At 36.7% G+C, this 24,305-nt stretch overlaps 1 protein-coding gene and 1 long non-coding RNA gene across 7 annotated transcripts; one reads left to right on the top strand and one right to left on the bottom strand.

Moving 5' to 3' along the window:
• The first annotated feature begins 1,943 nt into the window (after nt 1–1,943).
• On the top strand, nt 1,944–15,420 carry ARF4 (auxin response factor 4). 6 transcript variants are annotated; one of them, XR_016061388.1, is made up of 12 exons: nt 1,944–2,954; nt 3,064–3,138; nt 3,511–3,669; nt 3,872–3,956; nt 4,399–4,489; nt 4,561–4,731; nt 10,954–11,073; nt 11,160–11,235; nt 13,250–13,406; nt 13,582–14,300; nt 14,373–14,567; nt 14,926–15,420. XR_016061388.1 is itself a non-coding variant. In XM_020671054.2 (12 exons), the coding sequence occupies exons 1-12, from the start codon at nt 2,703–2,705 to the stop codon at nt 15,122–15,124; spliced, it is 2,208 nt and encodes a 735-aa protein (XP_020526713.1). In that variant the 5' UTR covers nt 1,944–2,702; the 3' UTR covers nt 15,125–15,420. The 6 variants fall into 6 exon arrangements, 4 of the variants coding, with proteins under 4 accessions (XP_020526713.1, XP_006850601.1, XP_020526715.1 ...); XM_020671054.2 differs by having other exon boundaries at nt 14,464–14,567; XM_006850538.4 differs by having other exon boundaries at nt 14,377–14,567.
• A 5,492-nt stretch (nt 15,421–20,912) lies between these two features.
• Nucleotides 20,913–23,069, bottom strand: LOC148780948 (uncharacterized). Its single transcript, XR_016061386.1, has 2 exons — nt 22,408–23,069; nt 20,913–21,398 (listed from the first exon to the last, which is right to left on the bottom strand). It is a non-coding gene; the product is annotated as an uncharacterized LOC148780948 (long non-coding RNA).
• Between the last annotated feature and the right edge of the window lie 1,236 nt (nt 23,070–24,305).

The raw sequence follows: 24,305 nt of genomic DNA, 5'->3' as shown, positions 1-24,305 counted from the left end.
ATATAACGAGATTACACTTACTTATAGCCATCCGATGTGAAATATGATAGCATGGGTTTGTTACAAAATTCGAGAAATTTTTTTTGAAGTTTGAACTTGATCAATGGATTAAATGGAGCCCTCCAATTTCACATTTAATGGTCAAGATTAATTATGACCATCGTGTGCCAAAGGTAAATGGTCTCATTGTACACTTTTTCATAAGAAAAATGATTGTATTAGACCTAAGGTTTTACTACACTTTCAAATTTTGTTAGAAAATGTGCAGTAGAAAACTCACAAATTGATCATATAGACTTTCACAGTTTATATAAAAGAAAAGGATTCTGAAATTTTAAAAATAGTGTATCTTGTAAAGAGATTTTGAAATTTTAAAAATAGTGTATCTTGTAATATATCAACTGAGCTACGTAATTTTAGATAAACTAGATATGCACCTTCATTGTCTGGACAAATAAATAGAATAAATTGGGTGCATGTTTGTATAGAGCCGAGGCTCTAAAACAATCAAAGTAAATTGCACATTCAAATAGTGTCAAGAAATGTGGTTTCAATACTGAAAATTTTCGTCTTAACCTTAAAATATATTTTCATCTTTGATTATAAAATTTAAAGCTTCAAAAATATTGTATAACGAGCAGATCTATGAAAACTAGAAAATCTTGAAAATTGACAGTCCAAAAATATGTTACAAGATGCACTATTTCCAAAACTTGAAATCCTTTTTTTTTTCTCATGTCCATGTATCTTGATGTCGAGATGATCAATTTAACGATATTTGGGCATCAAAACAACCTCTTCTAGTGAAATTTTTGAAGTAAGCTCTAATTTGTTTATTTAGAGCCTCGGATCTTTATAATCTTTTTCCTAATAAATTCGCACGCCACCGTAAGGTGTAAGCCCTAAGGCTAAAAACCGTTATATAATGGCACTAGTTTATAGTTCACAATAAAAATGGCAGTCTATGTCCATAGCCTTAGCGAGAGCCCTTAGTTTTCATATAAATGGGACAAATAGTATGGGTATGCGGTGGGGCTTACCATCGCTACACTCCAACATAAGAGAGGCAAGGGCGGGCCCATCCTTTGATATGCCCGACGTTGCGTTCGTTGGTTGGGAAACCAAGTGGGCAAAGCACAAGGGCCGACCACAAAACAGAGGGGCACGCGCGGTGTCAACAAAGCCTACAGCTTGTGGGTCTCTCCCTCTCTCCATGACAACGGGACGGGTCTGTCTTGGCCCTACCCTGGCCTTTGTCCCCGTAGGGCAACCCATACAAGGGAAGGCCAGGCCTTTGTGCCCATAGGACCGCCCATGCAACAAGGCAAGCCAAGCCAAGAAGGGTCACGCCAACTATAAATGAAGGAAAATTAAGAAAAAAGGAAGGTCAGGCAAGGCTGAATCGAGTCAGCCTGGCCTAGAGCCACATTTTGTAGCCCAAGCCCTTCTCTTTTAGGTTTGGCCGAATAACCTTCGCCTGGCCTAAGAGCCACATTTTGTAGCCCAAGGTCTAAAAGGTTTGGCCGACTAACCTTCGCCTGGCCCTAGATCTTGGAGCCCAAGCCCTACTTTTTTTAGGATTTGGCCGACCAGGCCTCCCATTGCCGGTCCTACTCACCCTCCCTCACTTAAAGTTTGCTTTGTTGCGGTGGGAATTGACTAGTGAGGTGAGCGCATGAAAAGTGATGAGAAAGCAAAAGTCTTTTCCCCGCCCTCTCTCTCCTTCCTCGTTTGGAACGCCTGTACACCTGCTAAAAATCATTACTTTCCCACTTTTCTTCGAAGCACACAAGGGGGATAAATTCGGAAAAATCCAGGTTTTTGTTCCATTTGGGGCTCTCTCGGCATTGAATAACCCCTTTTCACAACCGACATTTCTCGCAATCTTCTGCATCTCTCTTACCCTTCAATTACTCTTTCCATTTCTATAGGTTTTTTGGTGGGTCTTGTATCTTCTTCTTTTGCATTCAGTGACAGTAACGCCTCTCTCTCTCTCTCTCTCTCTCTCTTCTCTCTCTAAGAAGTCAGAGCAAGAATCGATGTTAATGGATGCTAGTTGAGGTAAAAATGGGGTGTCCTGCAATTTGGGTTTTATAATATTCACACAAACAATGAAATCAAGTTTATTAATGTGTGCGTGGGGGGTGGGTTTGAAAAAAAAAAAATGAAATCCCGTTTTGTCCTGCTTTACGAGGGCGAGAAAAAGCAGGGGCTTTTGTACGGTCAGTCTGTTCCTTGTGTACCCTTGCACATTTATTAGCAGCAGTGACGATGTCTCCTCTTTCTTGCCCCTTTTTTTTCCATTAGTAAGCAGTTCAGCCCCTGTGTTTATTTTCCTGGCATTGTCACAAATGTATGGAGAGAGCCAGACATGATGGAGTGAAGCCCATTGCCATTTGAGGATTGCAACCTCTGCAAATGGAATCTCTCTCTCTCACACACTTTTTTTTGGGTGAATTCCCTCTTCTTCATTGTGGGTTTCTTATTCTGATGTGGTGGTGGTGACTTGGCTTTATTTTTTGGAGGAAGCTGGTGCTGAGCTCTCTCTCTCTATCTGTTTCTGTTTTAAGCTCTCTCCTTTTCATGGCGGGTTTCTTCCTCTTCTAAGGTGGTCCTGGTGGTGATTTGTTAATGGGATTTTGAGGAGTTTGGAGGTGCTCTCTCTAAAAATTGTGCTGAGTGGGTGTAGTGGTTCTTCTTTCATGGAAATTGATCTCAACTGCGTCGAGAGTGAGAATGGGTGTTGTCCTTCATCTATTTGTTTGGTGCTGTGGCATGCTTGTGCTGGGCCTCTCACCTCTCTTCCCAAAAAAGGCAATGTAGTTGTTTACTTCCCTCAAGGTCACATTGAGCAGGCTCTCACAGCCAGTCATTTAGATGAACAGCAGGTGCAAATTCCGTCCTTTCACCTTCCCCCTCAGGTTTTCTGCAGAGTTCTTAATGTCAACCTGCATGTAAGCTCTCTCTTCCTTTATGCTTTTGTTTTCCCTTCTCTCTCTGTTAACAGTTCCAGAGATTCTTTGTTTTCTAGATTGCTTTTCTTATTTTTTTTCTTCTGTGCAGGCTGAGCCTGAGACTGATGAGGTCTATGCACAAGTTACTTTGGTTCCTGAACCTGAACCCGAAACTGAAAGTGAGGTGTGGTTATCTATCTACATTTTCTTTCTCATTCATCTCAAAGTGGGTCTTTGGTTTTTCATCTTAGTTTCTCACAGGGAATTTAGTTTATTTGGTGGTGGAAACTCCAGAACCACTGCTTTTGATGCAAAACGCCCTTCTTTCAAATTCATTGGGCATTTGTTTGAGAGAGCTTCACTAATTTTTGTTGAACTCCAGTTCTAAAGCATAGTCTCTCTTTCTTGTTAGATCAGATTTCCCATTACCATTCCTTATATTGAATTTTCTTGTTGTTTCAAATTCTATAGCTGGGTATTGTAGCTCTAATCTCATTGTTCTTGGTAAGCCAAAAGTCTGATCAGGGCTCTGATTCTTATGTATATTTTCATTCAGCCCGCTGAGAAGAGTTTAGTCGAGGAAGAGGAGGGCATCAATCTTCTGCACAAATCCACCCCTCACATGTTTTGTAAGACTCTCACTGCCTCTGATACGAGCACTCATGGAGGGTTCTCTGTTCCCCGTAGAGCTGCTGAGGACTGCTTTCCTCCACTGGTATGGTGCTACTTCCCTGCTCTGATTGGTTACAATTCAGTTATGCAAAGTTAATGTAGAAGAGCTCTTCTTCTGCTGAACTCCTATTCCTGTTTTTTGTAACAGTCATGGAAGCTGCTTTTGCTCTTAGACATTATTTATATTCAGTAATGCTATTCAATCGTTTTGGTTCGTCTCTCTTGAGAGGTCTACTTTTTTGCAGGATTACAGTCAACAAAGGCCTTCTCAAGAACTTGTTGCCAAGGATTTGCATGGGATTGAGTGGAAGTTTCGTCATATTTACAGAGGTTGCAGTCTTTGTATGCATCTTTTAAATCACATAATAGTAATCTAGTATTCTTTGTTTGAACAGAGGTATCTTTATTGATCCTTGTGGCTGAGTTGTTCAATTTATCTGTGGCTGAGTTGTTCAACTTATCGTTCTTTCTTTTGGAAAGCACTCAATGTTTGCTTGTCTGTGAGAGTTCTAGTTCTCTCCAGGTATAATATCCTCCCTAAATCAATTTGACTGAATGCATGTACTTATTGTCGACATCTCAGCCTAATCCTTTTCAGTAACTGAGGAGAAGAGTTCCACATGATTTCTTGCAAAGTTGAAGTTTGAATGATTTAAATTCTTTTTATTCTGTCTGTAAGAAAAAGCCTTTATATTAGTCTATTCCACCACTATTTGAAACATTTTTTACAATACAAAAAAGACAGTCTTGTAGCTTGATGCTTGCTTTGCAGGACAGCCACGCCGGCATCTGCTTACAACTGGATGGAGTCTCTTTGTCAACCAGAGAAACCTGGTCTCAGGGGATGCTGTGCTTTTCTTAAGGTATTCAGAGCTAGTGGTTTGCTTCAGTTGGGTTTTCAACTCTAATGTGAAACTAAGCCAATGTTCTTCAGGGGCGATGATGGGGAGTTGAGATTAGGAATTAGAAGAGCAAGCCACCCTCGAAGCATTATACCTACTCATTCAGTGCTCAGTGGCCAGTGGGGTTCACAACTCAGTGTCCTATCCGCTGCTGCTAATGCTATATCCAGCAAGAGCATGTTTCACATTTTCTACAACCCAAGGTAATGAGGTATTTTGGAAGATTGAACTTCAAAAACTTTGATTACGCACAAATTTCAAATGTTTCTTGTTCCAGGCAATGAATTAGTTGGTCTCTATGGTCCTCTATTCCTTTTATTCCCAAAGCGGCTCTGCAAACACGTCTATGATGATGCATTCCTTCCTTAGTAGCTTTCCTGGTTCACCATACAGAGCCAATTCTTAGTTCCCCCCTCTTTGTTTTTTTCTCCCAGTTCAAGGATAAATCTTATAGAATCTTTTGACCATCTTGCTTTTTTGTATTGCCTATACTGTATTTTTCCTTGGATACAGAAGTGGGATTTGGACCATGGATGTCATCTTGCAAGCTTTTATCTCCTATATAGCAATCCAAGAACCAAATCTTATGAAATTTATAAGTTTTCCACCATAATATGAAACAATACTAATACTAATAATACAATAACACAAAATACTAGTGGCATTTATATCATTGAAGAAAATAGTTTGAAATGTTTTAGTAATTTCCACTGAAAATACTTAAAATCAGCATTGACCACATGGGATTACGAAACTTGTGATGCTGAGCCTTCTATTTATTGAAGTGTGTTATGTGTCTAAAGGATTGATATATAGTGTTTATGTGTCTAAAATATTGGAAAACAGATAATACTTCTTGGCAAAAGGAATCCTGAACACCAACTTTTTGAATGGAGATTTTCTTGATGCCATCGCTACACTATAAATGATGTGAACCATGGAAGATGGAATTTTTAATAGTCCAGATGAGTTGTTATCGCATTTACTAAGAAAATTGTTGCAAACTGGCTAACTCTATGGGCAGCACATGCAATGTCCATTCTAGTGTTTGTCAGTTATACTAGTCAAGGAGCTACTGATAAATCATTGGATATGGGTCCACAGCTTATGTTGACATCCCAAGATTCAGGTTGATCGGCATGTTCATATACTTGCTATTGGTAAGGTATACTAGGCATATAAGCTGTTGAGAATACTGTGTTGTTGGATGCATCCTTCTACCAACAAGTGATTTTTGAAGACCTGGAAAATAGGTACCATGCCTAAGTCCTTCACTGAAACTGAGACTGTAATGTGGTTCAAAATGCTCACTACATCCTTAAGTTTCTGAACATGCCCGCATAAACAAGATTAAGAAATATGCCTGCATGAGCATGATGCTCATCACTCTCGGCAAGAAGCAGAATATGTTAAAATTTTCATGCCAGGCTTGAGTTGCTTCCTTGAGGCCATAAATGACCTAGCTAAGTTTCCAGCAAATGTGCAACCATGGGACTTATACCCTGGTGTCTGCAACATGTAGACTGCCTCGTTTATCTATGCATTAGAGAGCACATTTCTGACATCTATATGTGCTGTGAACCATTGCTGATCTGTGATTACCATTGATAAGATCATTACTATAGCCATTGTCATACAAATAGTCACCTGCACAAGGCTTGTTATTTGTTTGAGGATTTGTGCAACAGTATGGTATTGATTATAGGGAGATGCTTCTATTAGTTTCCAGAAAGCACAGCTGTTATAGCTATTCAATAGTGGTTCCTTTATTGGCTACACATGAAAATTGCCTTTTTCCATGAAGTTCCTTAGTAGGCTGTGTAAAAGAAGTGACCTTATAGTGTCTATTACTCCATTGGATCCTCTTTTGCGATATGTTCACAAGGATTTTTGTGGACTTGAATAAGCACCTCATTTCTGGTCTGGAAATCTGCTTTGGGATGTTCCTTTCCAACTTCTTCCATAATGCTTTTGATTAATGATGTCTATGAGCACCTCTCCTTGTGGCCTAGCCTTCCTCCTTAATGCCAATGGCATGATAATTGCTGGCAATGTGCTATTGGCTGACAATGTTTTGGTAACAAAAATTTGGCCTTAGGGTGGATAGGTTATGGTTTTGAGTTTAAAACTACATTCCCATTTTGATTACTACTACTGAACTACCCTAAAGAATGACAGGGTTGCTATAGTATTTTTTCTTAAGCAACTCCCTAGTTCTTTGAAGAGTGAGGAGAAATGCCACGTTCTTTAATTCTAGTGTGCAGACTGACTGCAAAAGCAGTGTCCTACATGACCAGTTTCATTTTTGAGCGTCAGCAACTTCTGAATGGTTTTTTGTTCATTCCTGCCTACACTTCTATAATGTGATAATGGAAGTGCTCTCCATATAGACAGCAATCTAATTTTCTTAAGTACCCTAGACCCCATGTTAAAAAGTCCTTTTTGATTTTTATATCTCTTTCATTTAAGTTTTTTGGACCTATATGTCCTATTTCCAGTTTGTATTGGCAGTAGTACTGTTTTCATATCTATTCGTTAATATAAAAGAAGATATGAGAGGTGTGTGTGGTCTATTGGACTCTCACGCCACTCTCCCTGTCAGTGTTCGCAAAATCGAACCGGAACAGTTAACTAGACATGGGCTCGGAAGCGGTTTAACTGGCCTAACCGGTAAACCGGCCGATTCAACCGCTCTAACCAAGTAAGTCCCGGACGATCAAAAAAGTGTTGAAAAAAATAAAAAAGATACAAAAAAAAATCTCCTATATATGAAAAGCATATAAAGAATGATTAAAACAAAACACACTCAAATGAAGTTGAAAATTAATGAAGAAAATGTTTTTTAACTATTCGATTTGTGCCTAGGGGTTTTTTAAATTTTCTGAAAAAGATGGGAAAATATAAAAGTGATTATTAATGACCAAAACAATTTTTAATCTTTACCATAATGTTAAGAATATTAAAACAATGTTAAAAAAATCGACTTGACTAACTCTTTTTTTTTTAAAGAAAATGAAGAAAAATTAAGTTATATATATTATAGGCCCTCCTTTTTATCAACCAAGTCGTAAATTGTGTAGTGGTTAGTGCGCCTAATATTAAAGGACCTCTTCCTAAAAGGCTTCTTGTTCGATTTCGGCGGGTAGATATTTGTTTTGAACTCAGGCCAGGCGATGGGTTTTGAACCATGATTGAGGTAAAACTTAATCATCTTTTTTGAACTCAGTCCAAAATAAAGTCTTAAAAAAAAAACCGCTGCTGGCAGCGGGATTCGAACCATGATTGAGGTAAAACTTAATCATCACATTTTTTTAACTCTTTTGATGTCTTAAAAAACTCAGTCCAAAATGTAGTCTTAAAAAAAAAACGCTGCTGTTGGCGGTGGGATTGGAAACCATGATTGAGGTAAAACTTAATCGTTAAAGCCAAACCAGTAAACCATTTTTTTTTAACCCTTTTGAAGTCTTAAAAAAAAAACCCTGCTGGCAACGGGATTCAAACCATGATTGAGGTAAAACTTAATCGTCAAAGCTATAACCAGTAAACCATTCTAATATATCTGATCTAAATTTGAAGTAATATTCGATTTAAAATTTAAAATACTGGTTGATCACCAAAACTGCACAAAATCGGAACTGGCCGGTTTCGATCTAACCGGGCGATTAGCGGTTAGATTGGCCGGTTTTGCGAACACTGCTCTCTCTCTCTCTCTCTCTCTCTCTCTCTCTCTTTCTCTTGTCTTTGACATGCTCTCAATGCATTGATCCTTTGTTCTTCCATAGTTGTTGGAAAAATCTATGATCCCAAATCGTTTTAGGAGTCGAACTCGTGGAATCGCCGCTCACTAGAGATTCCTTTTTTTGGAATCGACGCCTGTACAAGGGGAATTGCAGGAAACGAGATTCCTACTTTATAGGAATCAAGATTTGACCCAAATGAAATCGAGACCCTTACATAAATGGAATTGAGATTCCATCTTCTTTGGAATCCAATTTCTGACCTATTTGGAATCGACCCCTATGAAATTGAGATTCCTTCATATATGGAATCGAGATTATGAGATCTTTGAAATCGAGTTCCTGATTTGATGCTTCTCATAGGTTCTGAATTGTTTATTTTGTTGTTCATGGCCCTATGTTTGTTTTTCTAATTTGATGGAAAGAGTATCATTATAGGTGGAATCCAGATTCAACAAATGTAAAATCGAGATTCAACAATTGTGGAATCGAGAATCGATAAATATTTGAAACGGATTCTGTGTAAGTGTTGGAATTGAGATCTCTAAAATAAAGAATCGAGACTCTTGACTTCACAAAGATGGACTCCATTTAGATTCCTTGTCGGGTTTTTTCACAATAAAATGCCCTTACAAATATAAAATTTTATTAACAATAGTTTGTTTGAAAATTTCATGAAGGGCATATATGTAATTTTAAATTGGTTTAAAGGTCCATTCAGTATTCATAAAGTCAAAGAAATCTTTTTCAATTTGGAATTGAGTTTTTGGAGGGATCTTAAAAAGCCAAAAATACCATTTCCTAAAATACACTAACTATTTATATTCAAAAGTCATTTTTGAATACATAAGGGACTTTCGTGGCCAAATATTTTAGAGTAGTAAATTCGAAGTTCACCATCAGTGTGGTGTATTCTAAAATATATGTAGTATTAACCATAATGTGATGTCCCTAGTGAGATATTTACTATCATGAACTAAATGCAATTGTCACATGCGGTTCTAGAACCTTTTGGTAAGCTTGTACTATCTTATTTCAAAATCATCTCATTTTTAAAATATTTGAATGACCCTGCTCATAATGTCACCACATGATATCAAGAAAACAGCTATAATTTTGACCTATGAGATATAACATAGAACCTATCTGAACTCAAGGAAATTCGCAGACATTTTTTTATTCAAAATCAAGAATACTTCTCTATATTTTTTCTGCAGGACTAGAACTAGTTCCAGGTGCCAATTTTAAAAAGTTTTGTTTACAATGCTAGCACTTCTAAAGTTTTGTAATCATTGGATGATTGGGGAGGTGCTAAGAAAGTGTAGAAAGTTTAAGTTCTAGGTCTGTAGCACTTAAAAAGTATGGAACCCCTAGATTTCATGCCATTGAAATTTCAGATGTGGAAAGGCAACATTCAACAGTTCAATGTTTTTTTTTTTTTTTTTTTTCTGGATTTTGTCTCCTGAAACATTAAATTGCACTTAAATTCTACGATATTTTATTTGGTCAAGATACCATACGGTACTGTTTCCTATTAAGTGTCGGATATTTTTCCAATGCTATTTCCATTTTTGGCTCGTTTCATTTAGACAGGACATATATAAGTTAACGAGTTAGAAAAATTTCCCAATCTTGTTTTCTTCCATCGTTTTCCTTTTTCGCTCTTTATGCCTTTCATTAGGTTAATTGACATACCATGAGCTTTTTGATAATGAATTATTTCAATCTCTGTAACGCAATTCCATGCGTTGCTCATGCACTTCTGGTTTGTTTTCCTTTTGTTGTTTTGTGAAAATTTCTTTTCATATTAATGATTTGCAAACATCTGTATGAATTCAATTATTCAACAGACACCTTCTTTAAGCACTAATCATTTTTCTCCACTCTTGGCACATCTATATTTCTAGATAACTGAAGTTTTCTATGATTCAGTTGGCCTGGTTTCTCAGTTGATTTTACTCTCTTACCTTTTAGCGTTGCCTGATCACTAATCAGTGTAATTTCTTGCCATTGGCTTATGCATGAAGCCTTCATTATTTCTTTTATTTCCTTAACAATTAGATGAAAGCAAATCACTGTTTCTTTCTGTCTATTAAACCTATGGTGTGTGATTCTTGGGAGTGCTTTGATTTTTTTTTCTTGTCATTCTTGGAGCTTTGCGAATTACCCAGTTCATTATTTATTTTATTTTATTTTATTTGGTCTTGTATGCCATTTTGAACTTTGCATAGGCTTTGTTATCTTGGTATGAAATATGATTTTGATCCAAGACATTTAATGTTTGGACACTTATAACGTACTCTCACGGAAGCACGCCCACACTTCATCCCCCAGGCAAACGAGCTACTTAGGAGGATTTCTTTAGGTTTGAAAATTTTGGATCTTCTCTATATGTTCAAAAATAAAAGTTCCGATTTTGACTTCCGAAACACTTAAGATCTGTCTGTCAAAAACTTGGAACGGTCCCTATTCAATATCAGTGTAATATTTCTTTTAAGGTTACATCAAGTGCATGTTTTTTTTTCCACCAGACTGGTTACTTGGTTGAGATTACATCCCCAAATAAAAATGATCATAGGTAGCGTTTCACTAGAGGGACTGAATGGCTGTTATGCTCCCTTAGGAGCATATTCTCTTTTGGCTTAATTTTTCCAAGATAGGCACTTATCTGAATATGCTGAAATGTAGGGCAAGTCCATCAGAGTTTGTGATACCCTATCGGAAGTATGTTAGATGCATCAACCGTCCAGTGTGTGTGGGGATGAGGTTCAAGATGAGGTTTGAAATGGAAGATGCAGCTGAGAGAAGGTGTTTTAAAAGTTTTTCATTCAATAGCTGTGGGTTTTTATTTATTTACTAAATGAATTTTACAGTGGTTCAAATAATTTTTACAGGTGTAGCGGTGTCATCACTGGAATAGGTGATATTGATCCTCTTAGATGGCCTGATTCAAAATGGAGATGTTTGATGGTACTTTGTTAACTATTATTATCCAACATAGTTTTGGTGTATAATCTTCGTGGCTTGGTGTTTGTATGTTACTTGCATTTCTGTTTATTCTTATATTTTTGCAGTGATTGACTCAGAAGCAATCTTAGAAAGGAAAATGACCATTTTCTGTACTTTCATGTCCTAACATGGTTTGAAAATAGCAAGCAATATTATGACAAGAAATCCTTGGGTTATCTATTCTGGCTGTTTCTTTGCCTTGACTATGAATATTATCTAGTGTCAGTTTTGACTTTTAAGTACTTTGGGAGTTTGAGTAGACCCATATGTTAACATCAAATTTCTTCATATTTCTTCACTTGCAATAGACTCATGATATTTCTCATTTTGTAATCTTGTACATTTCTTGTTTGGAAAAGCTTATGATTATTACATTATTGTGGCAATAAGAGAGTATGCGAAACTTTTAAAATTTACTCTAATTGTTAAGTAATAGACAATACTATTCATGATACATTTACAGTTGGTGCTTTAACCAATATCTTCTTATGTAGTCATCTCTCCCTAGATTGTCAACTTAGTGGGTAACTTAGACTTAGCATGGCAGTTCATCATTCTTTGTGGTGTCCATGGTGTTGGACTGGTTTTCCAACATGTTCTACTGATCACTGGCAAGTCGTTAACTTCGGTTGAAAGGCATAATGGAGCCATGAGAATAGTATGATATGTGAACAATTGTACTCTTCATTCAACACCAAAACAGGTCAGGCTCTTATAAGCCATCCTCTGCTGAATTGTGGAACTGCTTTAGCCCCCCATAACTGGGCTTGTGTTCCCAGGATTCAATGTGATCACCACTGATAGTTGAATTGGAGGACTGAGTTCCAAGTACCTCCTGGCTTTGGTAGTACATGATAGGATCAATCCTATTTGGTTGGGAGGTTTTCTTATTTTAATAGGAAGATAAATGATATCTACAAAAGCAGAACTAAATTGCATGAAAATGTTCATAACTTAATGGCAAGATTTTTTAGGAGAAGGAAAACTGATGTCTACCATGGCTGTTATTTCGATATTTATGGTACATTGGCCTAGGCTCCAGCTGGGTTTAAGCTTATACCTCACAAGCCGATCATGGGCTCAAGCAGTTAGGATTGTTAAGGGCCCAGGTCATGTTCAAAAGCTGTAAAAGGTCCAAGCCAGGTTCAACCCAATGCTCGTACAGAGGCAAGGCCTAGCAGACCTTGGACCTCCTTGACCCAGCACACTTTCGGCCCAAAATAAGGGGAATACCTGGTAGCCAAGGTTTTAAGTGCATGTTTTTTAAAATGACTAGCTATGGCTCTGCTAAAGGTAACCTAGTTCTGTACCTTGCAGCACTCAATGGGTGTTTGCTGATGGCTTTCAGTGAAGGTTTTGGGAGACCCTAAAAAAACAACAGTAAAAAAAGGTGTTGAGGCCTGATGACTAGGTTATGGAGGAATGGCTCACCTTTGTATATTTTATTTTATCACCCTATTGTTATTCTCTAATTTGTTGTTCTGTATGTGGTACCCATATTGCAAATTACTGGAAAAGAACTAGTTTGTATTTTTGAAGCACGATACGTAGTTGAACTTCAAAAGATCTCCTGAAGTAAATGTTTGAAGTAAATGTTTGTTGTTCTTTGCCAACTGGCATCCCCTTAGGGTTAGTGAATCTTATGCATTTGTTTCAAGGGAAGTCTCGTTGATCAATGCATTTTTTACTCATTTATCTTTCAAGGAGCTGCAATACGTTCTTCACTGCATGTGTGTGTGTTTGTGTGTGTGTGTGTGCATGTGCGTGTGTGCGTGTGCGTCCGCTTGTAATTGTTGCACCCGCATTTCTTACTCTCACACATGTGCACCTATAACAACTTGTATGAATGTTTCTGGTCTGCCAAACAATTATGGAAGCTTGTATATCTTTTTTGAGTTTAATGATTATTGCTTTTTTAAAAGTTAGGTCCTCAACCAGTGAACCTAACCCATTTTCTCGTTGCCGTGTTTGACAGGTGAGGTGGGATGAAGATATTGGGGATGAGCATCGAGTAAGAGTCTCCCCCTGGGAGATTGAGCCATCAGTGTTGCCTCCTGCTTTGAATGTTCCCCGTCTCAAGAAACTTAGGCCAAGTTTACCCTCAGGAGCTGCAGATGTTGTGGCTGTTTCCAGTGGGTATCTTTCCCAAGCTGTGGAAATAAATAGGACACACCACTTGAAAGCTGTCTTTGCAAATTAATTATCCTATTTCGTGCACTTATCAAAGCAAAAAAAATTACTTTTTTGTATGCCACTGCATTTTTTATTTATTATGAACTCAGTTGTCTTCGCTGGATTATATGGCAGCTGGTGGTGGGCTTCTGGAGGTCAGGGAATCTGTAAGATCTCGTAAGGTCTTGCAAGGTCAAGAAGACGCAGGTTCTAAAACATATTATTATGCGAATCTTAGAATGGGACCTGGAAGTCATGATCCCACTGTCCTTGGATCAGCCAGGATGGGGACTAATGCACTTACAGGGAGGGCTAGTGATAATATAAGCATAGGCTTTGGAGAATTCCACAAGGTCTTGCAAGGTCAAGAAATATTTCCCTTGAAAGCACAGTGCGATGTGCCTGTGTCTGGGAACAGATCTAGGGAAAATAATGGTCTCCGCTTGGAGTTTTTTACTGGATACCAGAGACCAGAAACTGTCAGGACAGAGGTCATTGATAATTCCACTCATTATCAATCTAATCTGAGGTTTTATGGAGCTTCGAATGCTTATTTTCGCAGCAACCAGTTACCATATGATGTCCACAATCTACCAATTATTAATGGCTTATATGAAAGGCAAAACTCTTGGAAGCCAGAGCTTGTTGGCTCATCTCAACAAACAATGCAAGTTACGGAAGGCAGTCACTCCTCACAAGAAGATGAGGTGCTAAACCATCTCTTGCCTTCTGCTTCTGTCAGGAAGATGAATTACCAAGATGAGACTCTTGCCAGAACCAATTGCAAACTATTTGGGTATTCCTTGACTGAGGATAACTTCTTATCAAACGCTAGCAAGAGGAGTTGCACTAAGGTAAATCGCCTATACCCATTCCATTGGTCCTCTCTCTCTCTCTCTCTCGTTCTCTCACATCACTGTTATTAGATAGGTTCATAAACATGGAAGTGCAGTGGGAAGATCCATAGACCTCTCGAAATTGAATGGCTACAGTGATCTGATGAGTGAACTGGAGCAGATATTTAATATGGAAGGACTTTTACACGATCCTGAGAAAGGGTGGCGGGTTGTCTACACAGACAATGAGAACGATATGGTGCTTGTGGGGGATGACCCATGGCAGTAAGTGTATCAATTTATGTATTTAGCATGTAAAATATTGCATATCCCTAAACCAGTCCAAACTGCCATTTCCTTGCAGCAATTTTCATATAGTAGCCAGTGACCATCAGGGGAGGTCCAGATGTTCCCAGTATTCATTAAATTCTCTAGTGTGGACCATCCATCCCTCCAATACAAAACGGAACCTGAAAATGGATCCAATTAGTTACTGGAAAGAATAATAGGCTGAATATCAACATTAGGACTAATGGAGGAAAAAAAAAAACAGATTTGTTCTGTTTGATTGATTGCATATGTCCATCTACATATAAATGTTTCAGTCTGTATAAAAATTGTGATTTTATAAATGAATGTGCAGGGAATTCTGTGACGTGGTGTGCAAGATACTAATTTGCACGCAAGATGATGTGGAGAATATGAGTCCAAGCATGTTGGTGAATGATGATGCTCAGAGCTGTTGGGAAGAAGCACCAGTGGTAATTGAGTTATCAAAGTCATGCTCATCGTTAGGCCCACCACAGGACTCCTCTCCCACCATAACAAGAGGACTCGAATAGCTCTCCACTCTAGATTTTGATTCGATTATGATTATCTTATTTAAACTCTATCACACATTTGGGCTTTTGTATTTTTGTTGTTCGGATCCCATGGCTCGGTCTGCTTGAGCACGAACTCAAGTTTCCCCCCATTGAGGTTCTTCACACGGTTTCGGGTTTCAGGCCACTGGAAGGATGTCTAGGCGCCTGACCCATGTCCATTCCTCCAAGTTTTAAGTTGAATGATCGATACTTTGGGTGGATGATGGGACCCTAGTGTTGTATAATGTTATTAATGTATTTGGTGCTTGTCTCTAGTTTTTTCCCGATATTTTAACTACTTGTTGAAATCAAGTTTAGTTGGATGTAAGGAGAAATGGGTCATGCCCATTTTTTATGGATAAATCGATGGGGAATACAGGCCCTATCTGTTTTTAGAAATAGTTAATTGTTTTCGAATGCAACAGTTAGAACGGAAACCTAAACTGGTACTTGAGGCTCAAGTGGTACTACCACCTCGACCTCAATCCCATTCTTGAATCATGCCTAGTTGAAGTATAGTGGAAAATAGTATATTCCTCATGAACAGAATCAATTGCAAGCCATTGAACCGATGTGGAAACGTCATGGGGTGGTATCCACCATTGGAGGCCATATCATGTTAAGGGTGGTTCCACCCTCTCTAGCAAGCATCCTCCAAACCTATTCAATTATTAGTTTGATTGGTTTCCATCATTTGATCATTCTAATCCGTCCTTGATCTCAATCGCTACTGCATGCAATATGACATACAATGCGGTTTTAACAAAGATTGGTTAATATCCCTTTCACGAGTGCACGAAAAGATTGGAAATAAAAATAAAAAAGGATGCAAAATGCCAATAGTTCAATTATATATATATATATATATATATTATGAGACCCTCCTACACCCATGTGAGTAGGATCTTAAAGGATCACCATTAAATTTTGACACAGATCTCTAGAAAACCCATTCACCTATATATATATATATATATATATATATATATATATATATATATATATATATATATATATATATATATATATATATATATATATATATATATATATATATATATATATAGTAATGATACTATGAGACCCTTTTCTATGTGAGTAGGATTCTAAAGGATCATCGTTAGATTTTGACACAGATCTCTAAAAAACCCATTCATCTAAATATTGCACTCATGGCATCACTTTTTCAGAGATCTGTGTCAAAATTTAATGGTGATCTTTTGGGGTCCTACTCACATGGGTGTAGGAGGGTCTCATAGTGTCAATTATAAACTTCACAACCTTTTAAATTACAAAGGTTCAAGATAGAGAGAGTTGTGAACGGTGGATTTATTAATTTTGTTGTCTGAAATAGTTACTTTTTTGGAGCAAATTTGTAAATATTATTACAAGACGAAAGGTATTTTTGTCATCTTCATAAGAGGTAAAATTGAAATTTTAACTAAAAGACAAGGGTATTCCACAAATAATATTCAAGGACACTAACTTCTAAAATACCATTGTATTTTTGTAAAAATTTCAAAATTTTCATTGCTTAATGGTAAAGTCACCTATTTAAATAATTTTTTAATAAAAAAATAATAAATGTTTTGATAAATACACCCATCACAACCACTTCTAACTTGAACATTTGTATTTTGAGGGGTTGTTAACTCTAGACAAATCCATATATATATAGAAAAAGCTGGGGTTAGCCAACTAGCTCATATGAACGTATGATATATATATATATATATATATATATATATATATATATATATATATATATATATATATATATATATATGTAAGAAGTGGATTCCATACGCCCGTAGCCCATATTGAAATAGATGTCTCAAATTTCAAGTGATTTGGATTTGTAGAAAAAAAATGAAAATTTAAATACAAAATGAGATCGTGACCGTCAGATCGGCCTAGATTCAATCATGGCCATGGGCATTTACTGTAGCAGTCAACCCATGTGCTGACAGGTGGAAAAAAGTTTATAAAAAGCCGAAGGCTCTAAACAATCAAATTAGAGCCTACCATAAAAATTTCACTAGAAAAGGTTGTTTTGATGCTCATAAAATTGATCATCTCGACATCAAGATGCATGGACATGAGAAAAAAATAGAATTCAAGTTTTGGTAATAGTGTATTTTGCAATACATTTTTGGACCATCAATTTTCATGATTTTAAAGTTTTCATAGATCTATTCGATCTGCATTATTTTTTAAGCATTAAACTTTTTAAATAAAGATGAAAATATATTTTAAGGCTATCACAATAATTTCCATTATTGAAATCACGTTTCTCAACACTAATTGAAGGTAGTCTCTAATTTGATTGCTTAGAGCTTAAGCTTTATACAAACCACACCCATATATATATATATATATATATATATTGGGAATGGATGCTCTCAGTCTACTGCCTGATTGCTACAATGTTAGGTAATGGCCCAATCGATCTGACTGGCAAGACCTTATTTCTTCTTTTAATTTTCATTTTTTTATCTACAAATCCAAATCACTTGAAAATTTAGGATTATATTCTACTCATCAAGACACGCCTAATAAAAATATAAAACAAATAATTTTTAAAATATAAATTGTTCAAAATACCCGCGAAATTTTTAAACAATTTATATTTTATGAATTATTTGTTTTATATTTTTATTAGGCATGTCTTGATGAGTAGAATGTAATCTTAAATTTTCAAATGATTTGGATTTGTAGAAAAACATGAAAATTGAAATAAGAAATAAGGTCGCGACAGTCAGATCGGCTGGGCCATTGGCTAATACTGTAGCAATCAGTAAGCGGGCTGAGAGCATATTGATCAATTTCTATTTTTTGAATTATTTTTTAATATTTTAATTAAATTTTAATTTTTTTTAAGAATAGACACTCAAAATTTCAGGTGATTTAGAGTTTTTTTTTAAAAAAATAAAAATCAAATATAAAATGAGGTCCTGACCATTGGATTGGGCCCAAATTCAATCTGGGCCATTGGCTGACACTGTAGCTGTCAGCCCGTGGGTTGACATGATCCTTTCTATATATATATATATATATATATATATATATATATATATAGGAAAAGATGGGATTAACCCACTAGCTCATATGAACATATGAGCCCAATGTCTCAGATTGAATATGGGATGATCTGACAACCATAGACGTCTGGTAGTGTTCAAATTTTATTTTTTTTCCACAAATCCAAATCACTAGAAATTTTAAGCGTGTGTTAAAAAAAAAAAGGTTAATCTTAGAAAAATATCAAAAAAATATTTTACATGAAATAAATTGATCAAAATACCCTCGAAATGTTTCGGAGGGTATTTTGGTCATTTAATTTTCATGAATAATTTTTGTATATTTTTATTAGGTGCGCCTTGATGAGAAGAACACACACCTAAACTTTCAAGTGATTTGGATTTGTAGAAAAATAATAATAATTCGAGCACTACCGGATATCCGTGATCGTTAGATCGGCCAAGATTCAATCTGGGCCATTGGGCTCATATGTTCATATGAGCTAGTGGGCTACTCCCAGATATATATATATATATATATATATATATATATATATATATATATATATATATATATATATATATATATATATATGGTTCTAATACTAGAAATCTTCGTGATAGACTTAACATGTATTTTCATCTTTAAATAAAAAATTTAAAGCTTAAAAAATAGTGTAGATCATGTAGATATATGAAAACTTGAAAATTGACAGTCCAAAAATGTGTTACAAGACGCATTATTTCCAAAATTTGGAACCTATTTTTTTCTCATGTCCATGCATCTTGATGTCGAGATGATTAATTTGAGGATATTCAGGCATTAAACCAACCTCTTCTAGTGAAAATTTTTGAGGTAGGCTCTAATTTAATTATTTAGAGCCTCGACTATGTATAAGCTTTTCCCATATATATGTCCAAATATCCTCAAGTTGATCATCTCCACATCAAGATGCATGGACCTGAGAAAAAAATGGATTTCAAGTTTTGAAAATAGTGTATTTTGTAACGCATTTTTGGGCTGTCAATTTTCAAGATTTTCAAGTTTTTATAGATATGTCGATTTACACTCTTTTTTAAGCTTTAAAATTTATAAATAAATATGAAAATATATTTTAAGGTTATCACAAAGATTTCTAATATTGGAACCATATTTCTAGACACTATATGAAGGTAAGGTCTGCTTTGATTATTTAGAGCCATGGCTCTATGCAAACAACACCCTATATATATATATATATATATATATATATATGCAAACAACATCCTATATATATATATATATATATATATATATATATATATATATAAAGGCTAATGTAAACTTTATAACCCTTTAAATTACAAAGATTAAATATAGAGAGAGTTGTGAATGGTGGATTTAACTAATTTTGTAGCCTATTTTTTAAAAAAAGTTACTTTTTGTGATATCTTTATCATTAAGTAAGGGCAATTTTGTAAATATTACTACAAGACAAGGGTATTTTTGTCATTTTTATAAAAGATAAAGTTGAAATTTTTACTAAAAGACAAAGACACTACAAATAAAATTCTAAAACACTAACTTCCAAAATGCCATTATACTTTTGTAAAATTTTCAAATTTGTCATTGTTTAATAGTTAAGTTACCTATTAGAATAATATTTTAAACAAGTAATCATCTTTTTGATATATACACCCATCACAATTCTTTCAACTTTAACCTTTGTATTTTGAGGGGTTGTTAATATATATATATATATATATATATATATATATATATATATATATATATATATATATATATATATATGGTGCACTTGGCATACAGATGCATCCGTAGCTGTTGAGGTAAGGTGCACCTTGAAATTTTATCATGGTATATAATTTTGATGTAAAATGTTCTTGGGGTTATCTCAAAATGTATTTTTATATCTAATTATAAAATTTTAAATTTTAAAATTGGTTAAAATCAAGTAGATCTATAAACATATGAAAATCTTGAAAATGGACGGTATAGATAATATGTTGTAAAATGCACTATTTATGAGACTTAAAATCTTTTCATTTTTCATAATCATACATCTCAATGTCTCGATATCGAGATGATTAATCAAAGGTAACATTAAAACTACCTTTTTCGATGGATTTTTGAGAAGCATATGCAGTTCAACATTATAAGGTAGCATTTTTATATAACCTTTTTCATATATATATATATATATATAATTGTTAAAAATGGAAAGATATCACAAACCTTAAGCCGTTATTTGAAGGTTCTTTTCCGCTTGTGTAAAATAAGTTTTATAGAAAGAGAGCATATACTAAGCTCTTGTAGGAACAATATTGTATATCTACTCCCTCCCTCAAAATATCTATTTAGGAAGATTTTTTTGGTCTAAGATTTGGTGAATCACATAATAATTACTAGATGATTTTTAAAAAAATAAAAACATTGAATTTTGAGTCGCTTGACATTAGATCTAGCCCTTTAAAAACTAGTGGTTCTCTGTTGAATCTTGGAGCACTATTATTACTTTTTAAATTGAGGTTAGTCTATGAGTTATAGAGATTAAATCCCCAAAATTTGAGATCTAAAAGGTATGCCTAGTATGTCTTTTGTCCCAGGGAGTAAATGGATAACATAGTAGGAAATCTTTTGGCTTTATAAAACAAAACATATATTTGTAGTTCGGCATATCTTTAATGTCTTTTGTTTTCTTGAATGTTGATGGTATGATTTCATTAATAAAAGGAAGTAACCCATATAATTATAATGGTTTCATTAATAAAAGGAGGTAACCCCTATAATTACAATGGGATTGTTTACAAAGAGACCATTTATCTTTTGTGCATGGAGGTCACAACTATTTTCATTCATTAGATGTCAAATTAGATGGTTTGGGGTGAGTCACAAAGTCCAATAAATTTTTTCTTGTTGAACTTTGTGTCTATTAAATGACACTATTACAACTGGCCATTTTGAAATTTAAGGGGCAAAAATAATTATGACCCCATGTACAAAAGATAAACGGTCTATCTGTAAACAATCCCAATTACAATTTTATAAAGGAAGCAATAGAGAGAGAGTCGCCACTTCTTAGAACGGCCAAGCAACACTCCTAAAATGCATCCAAATGCTGAACCTTAAAGCTTCTATACTACCAACAAACTTAGAACCCTACGCCTCTTCAATCCCTCGGTCTGAGGCCCGATTTCTCACCACCACTCCTAAGCGCCATCCCTTCTATAATCTGCACACAACCGGACATACAATACAATTACTGCGCCCAAAACATGAAACTCAGCTACTCTCATGGCAGCGTCTAAAGGTTGTCGATGTAACCAACGACTAAGAAGTAGGGTTTAAATAATTGGACAAGAGAGAAGTGGGTGGGAAAAGGAACCATATAGGGAGATAGCTAAGGGACCAAGACAATGGTGATAGAGGAAACAATCGTAGACACCTCGTCAAGGACACTATATAAGGCCATGATTAAGGAGATTGTATGCTTAAAAGGGATACAAATCTCTGCGATTGGGCTCAAAAAGGTCCGCAACCGGGCTCAAAAAGGTCCGCAGCCAGGCCCACCCTGTCTTAGTTGTTAACCTTAAATGACCTAATACAGAAGAATTTCCGACCCATATGAAAAACTCACGAGCCGCGGAAAAAATCAAGATAGGATCTCAAACCTAGAAGAAGGGAAAACCCCATTTTAAGCATTAACTTTCTTAGAGTAGATGAGAATTGTGAGACAAAAAGATGGTGGCCTGAATATAAGAAGATCTTAGACGAGGGGTGAAGGGGCAAAAGGGATGGGAGAAGAGATGAATGGGTGACTGGGGGAGAGATGATCCCTTCCTCTCCCAAACACTTAGACGCTTTCTCTCCTTGAGGGAAAAAGAGCTGTTGAAAAGGGTTTAGGAAAAGGACTGTGGAAAACTAGCCGAGAGAGTGAGAGAGACTTAAGTGTGATTTGGCTAGACAATAGAGAACAAAGGAGGATTATCAGATGGTCAAGATAAGTACGAAATAAAAAACAGTAGGGTGGGAAGGGAAAAAAAGGCTTGCGGAGAGGGGAGAGAGATAGAGGCAAAGAGAAGAGCAAAGGGGGAGCTTAGACGAAGCGATCAACAAAAGAAGCTTAGGAGAAGTCTAAAAAAAGGTGGAGAAGCAATAATAGCTTGGATTAACAAAAGGAAAAAAGTGAAAAAAGAAGAAAAATCACTGAACATCTACAAAGAGCAATGAGTAGATCCTACTACACATCAAACAGGTCGAGCTTCAAATCAAGGAGATCTCGCTTTGCAGCCTGCAGGTCTAGAAATTGAGAAAACAAGGCCATACTGATGCTTGATCCCAGCGTTGTAGAATTTTTTTCATTTTAATCGTTGAGGCTGTCCAGGCAGGCGGGCAATTTACGCAAAAGCAATAGTGTTCCAACTAAATCAGAAGAAACTGCTTGAACACTTTGGGCACGCAGCCAAAAGGTGCCTATGAAGGGCTTCACTAGACAATAGCCCCCCCGGCTGGTCTGGCTTCGGCTCCCTTGCGACTTCACACAGCTTCAAGTACCCACTTGATAAATGGCTTAAGATTTCATCCCTTGTTTCACCTTCTTGTGTGAGGATTGAATGGGCGGTTTGTAGGCTTTTAAAAAGGGTTTGAGGGTGGAGAGTGCGGTTAGGTTTCAGAGTTAAAAGGATTCGAGAATTGGGGTAAAGGAGAAGAGAGGATGTGGTATGGAAGGAATGAAAAGAATAAAAGAAGATAGAATAGAAATGAGTCACTTGATAATTGGGCAGCCTTTCGGCATCACTTCCCCCAAGAGGTATTACTGAAGGCAACCGAAAAGGTACTGAGCACGAGACTCAGATACCCCAAGATTCACAAGACACTATACTGATGGGATAATCCCGATCAAGATGCGTGATGGAACTGGAATAAAGAAAGAATAAGAGGAGAGGAGAAAGCAAAGGCATTCCTGGGCAAGTAAAAGGTGGTAGCCCCCACGAAGAGGGTTTAACCAGGACCATAACCGCTCCTAGGGAGTGAGACGAAACGAGAAGAGAGAAGAACAAGGAGGCAAGAAAATTGAGCAACCTCATGGCATCACCTCCCCAAGGAGGTATTTGCTAGAAGCTATTGAAAAGGTATTAGTCTTCAGCAATCAACGGACCTCCACGCGGATTCATTCTGCTTCCTCTAAGGGTCGTCTTCAGCAATCAATGGCCGGAAACTGACAAGAGGTCCGCTCGCCTACAACGGGAGCGCGACCAAGTCGCACTCACCTCCTCCAACACATCATCCACGAGGATCGCTGCTCCTGTCAACTCTTCCAAAGAAGAAGCTAGGCATGATGGAAATCATCATGAGTCTAAGAAAAAGAGTTTCAGGCGGACATAGCCACCAAGGCTATATGTAAAATCACCAAATTACTAGAAAATGGGCATGGTAAAAATCCGCAATAGCACCATGAGTAAAAATGAAAGGTGGACATGGCCATGAAGCCATTAGTAAACCTGAAAAACAAGAAAACTCGGTATGGTGAAAACCCGCAAGGGCGTCATAAGTAAAAATGGAAATCAATAGGAGGACGCAACCTCGAAGTCGCGTGAAAACCACCCTCATGGCGCCACCTCCACTTGGTTCAAGTGAAAACCAGTAAGGGCCTCCGGCCCCAGCGCTAACGAAAAATTCCGACCCCAGTGCCAGCCAATAAAAGATATCCGGCCCCAGCGCCAACAAAAACTTCAGCCCCAATGGTAAACAAAAAAAATCCGGCCCCAGCGCTAAGCAAAACAATTCGGCCCCAGTGCCAAACAAAAACTCTGGCCTCAGTGCCAAACAAAAAAATCCAGCCCCAGTGCCAACAAAAAATTTCAACCGCAGCGCCAAAAAAAGTTCGACCCTAGCGCCAATAAAAATTCAGTCCCAGTGTCAGCAAAATTCAAGCCCCAGCACCAACAAAAAAAAAAAAAACTCTGGCCAAAGGGCCAAACACGAAACTCTGGCGAAAGGGCCAAACACAAATATCTTGCCAAAGGGCAAAACACAAACCTCTGGCCAAAGGGCCAAAACCCAAATCTTCGGCCAAAGGGCCGAACACAACTCCCAGGCCAAAGGGCCAACTCAAATTTTCTTTTCTTACCAGCTAGAT

Source organism: Amborella trichopoda, chromosome 8 (genome assembly GCF_054954075.1).
Source record: "Amborella trichopoda isolate Santa Cruz 75 chromosome 8, AtrichopodaSantaCruz75HAP2 v2.0, whole genome shotgun sequence".
NCBI classification, from domain to species: domain Eukaryota; kingdom Viridiplantae; phylum Streptophyta; class Magnoliopsida; order Amborellales; family Amborellaceae; genus Amborella; species Amborella trichopoda.
This window is presented reverse-complemented; position numbering and strand designations above follow the sequence as displayed.

Excerpts from the sequence above, each read along its gene's own strand:
- ARF4 (XM_006850538.4), top strand. The coding sequence starts at position 2,703 with ATGGAAATTGATCTCAACTGCGTCGAGAGTGAGAATGGGTGTTGTCCT. Across the intron at positions 3,957-4,398 it reads GTTTCGTCATATTTACAGAG|GACAGCCACGCCGGCATCTG; the intron begins GTTGCAGTCTTT and ends CTTGCTTTGCAG. Across the intron at positions 14,301-14,376 it reads GCAAGAGGAGTTGCACTAAG|GTTCATAAACATGGAAGTGC; the intron begins GTAAATCGCCTA and ends GTTATTAGATAG.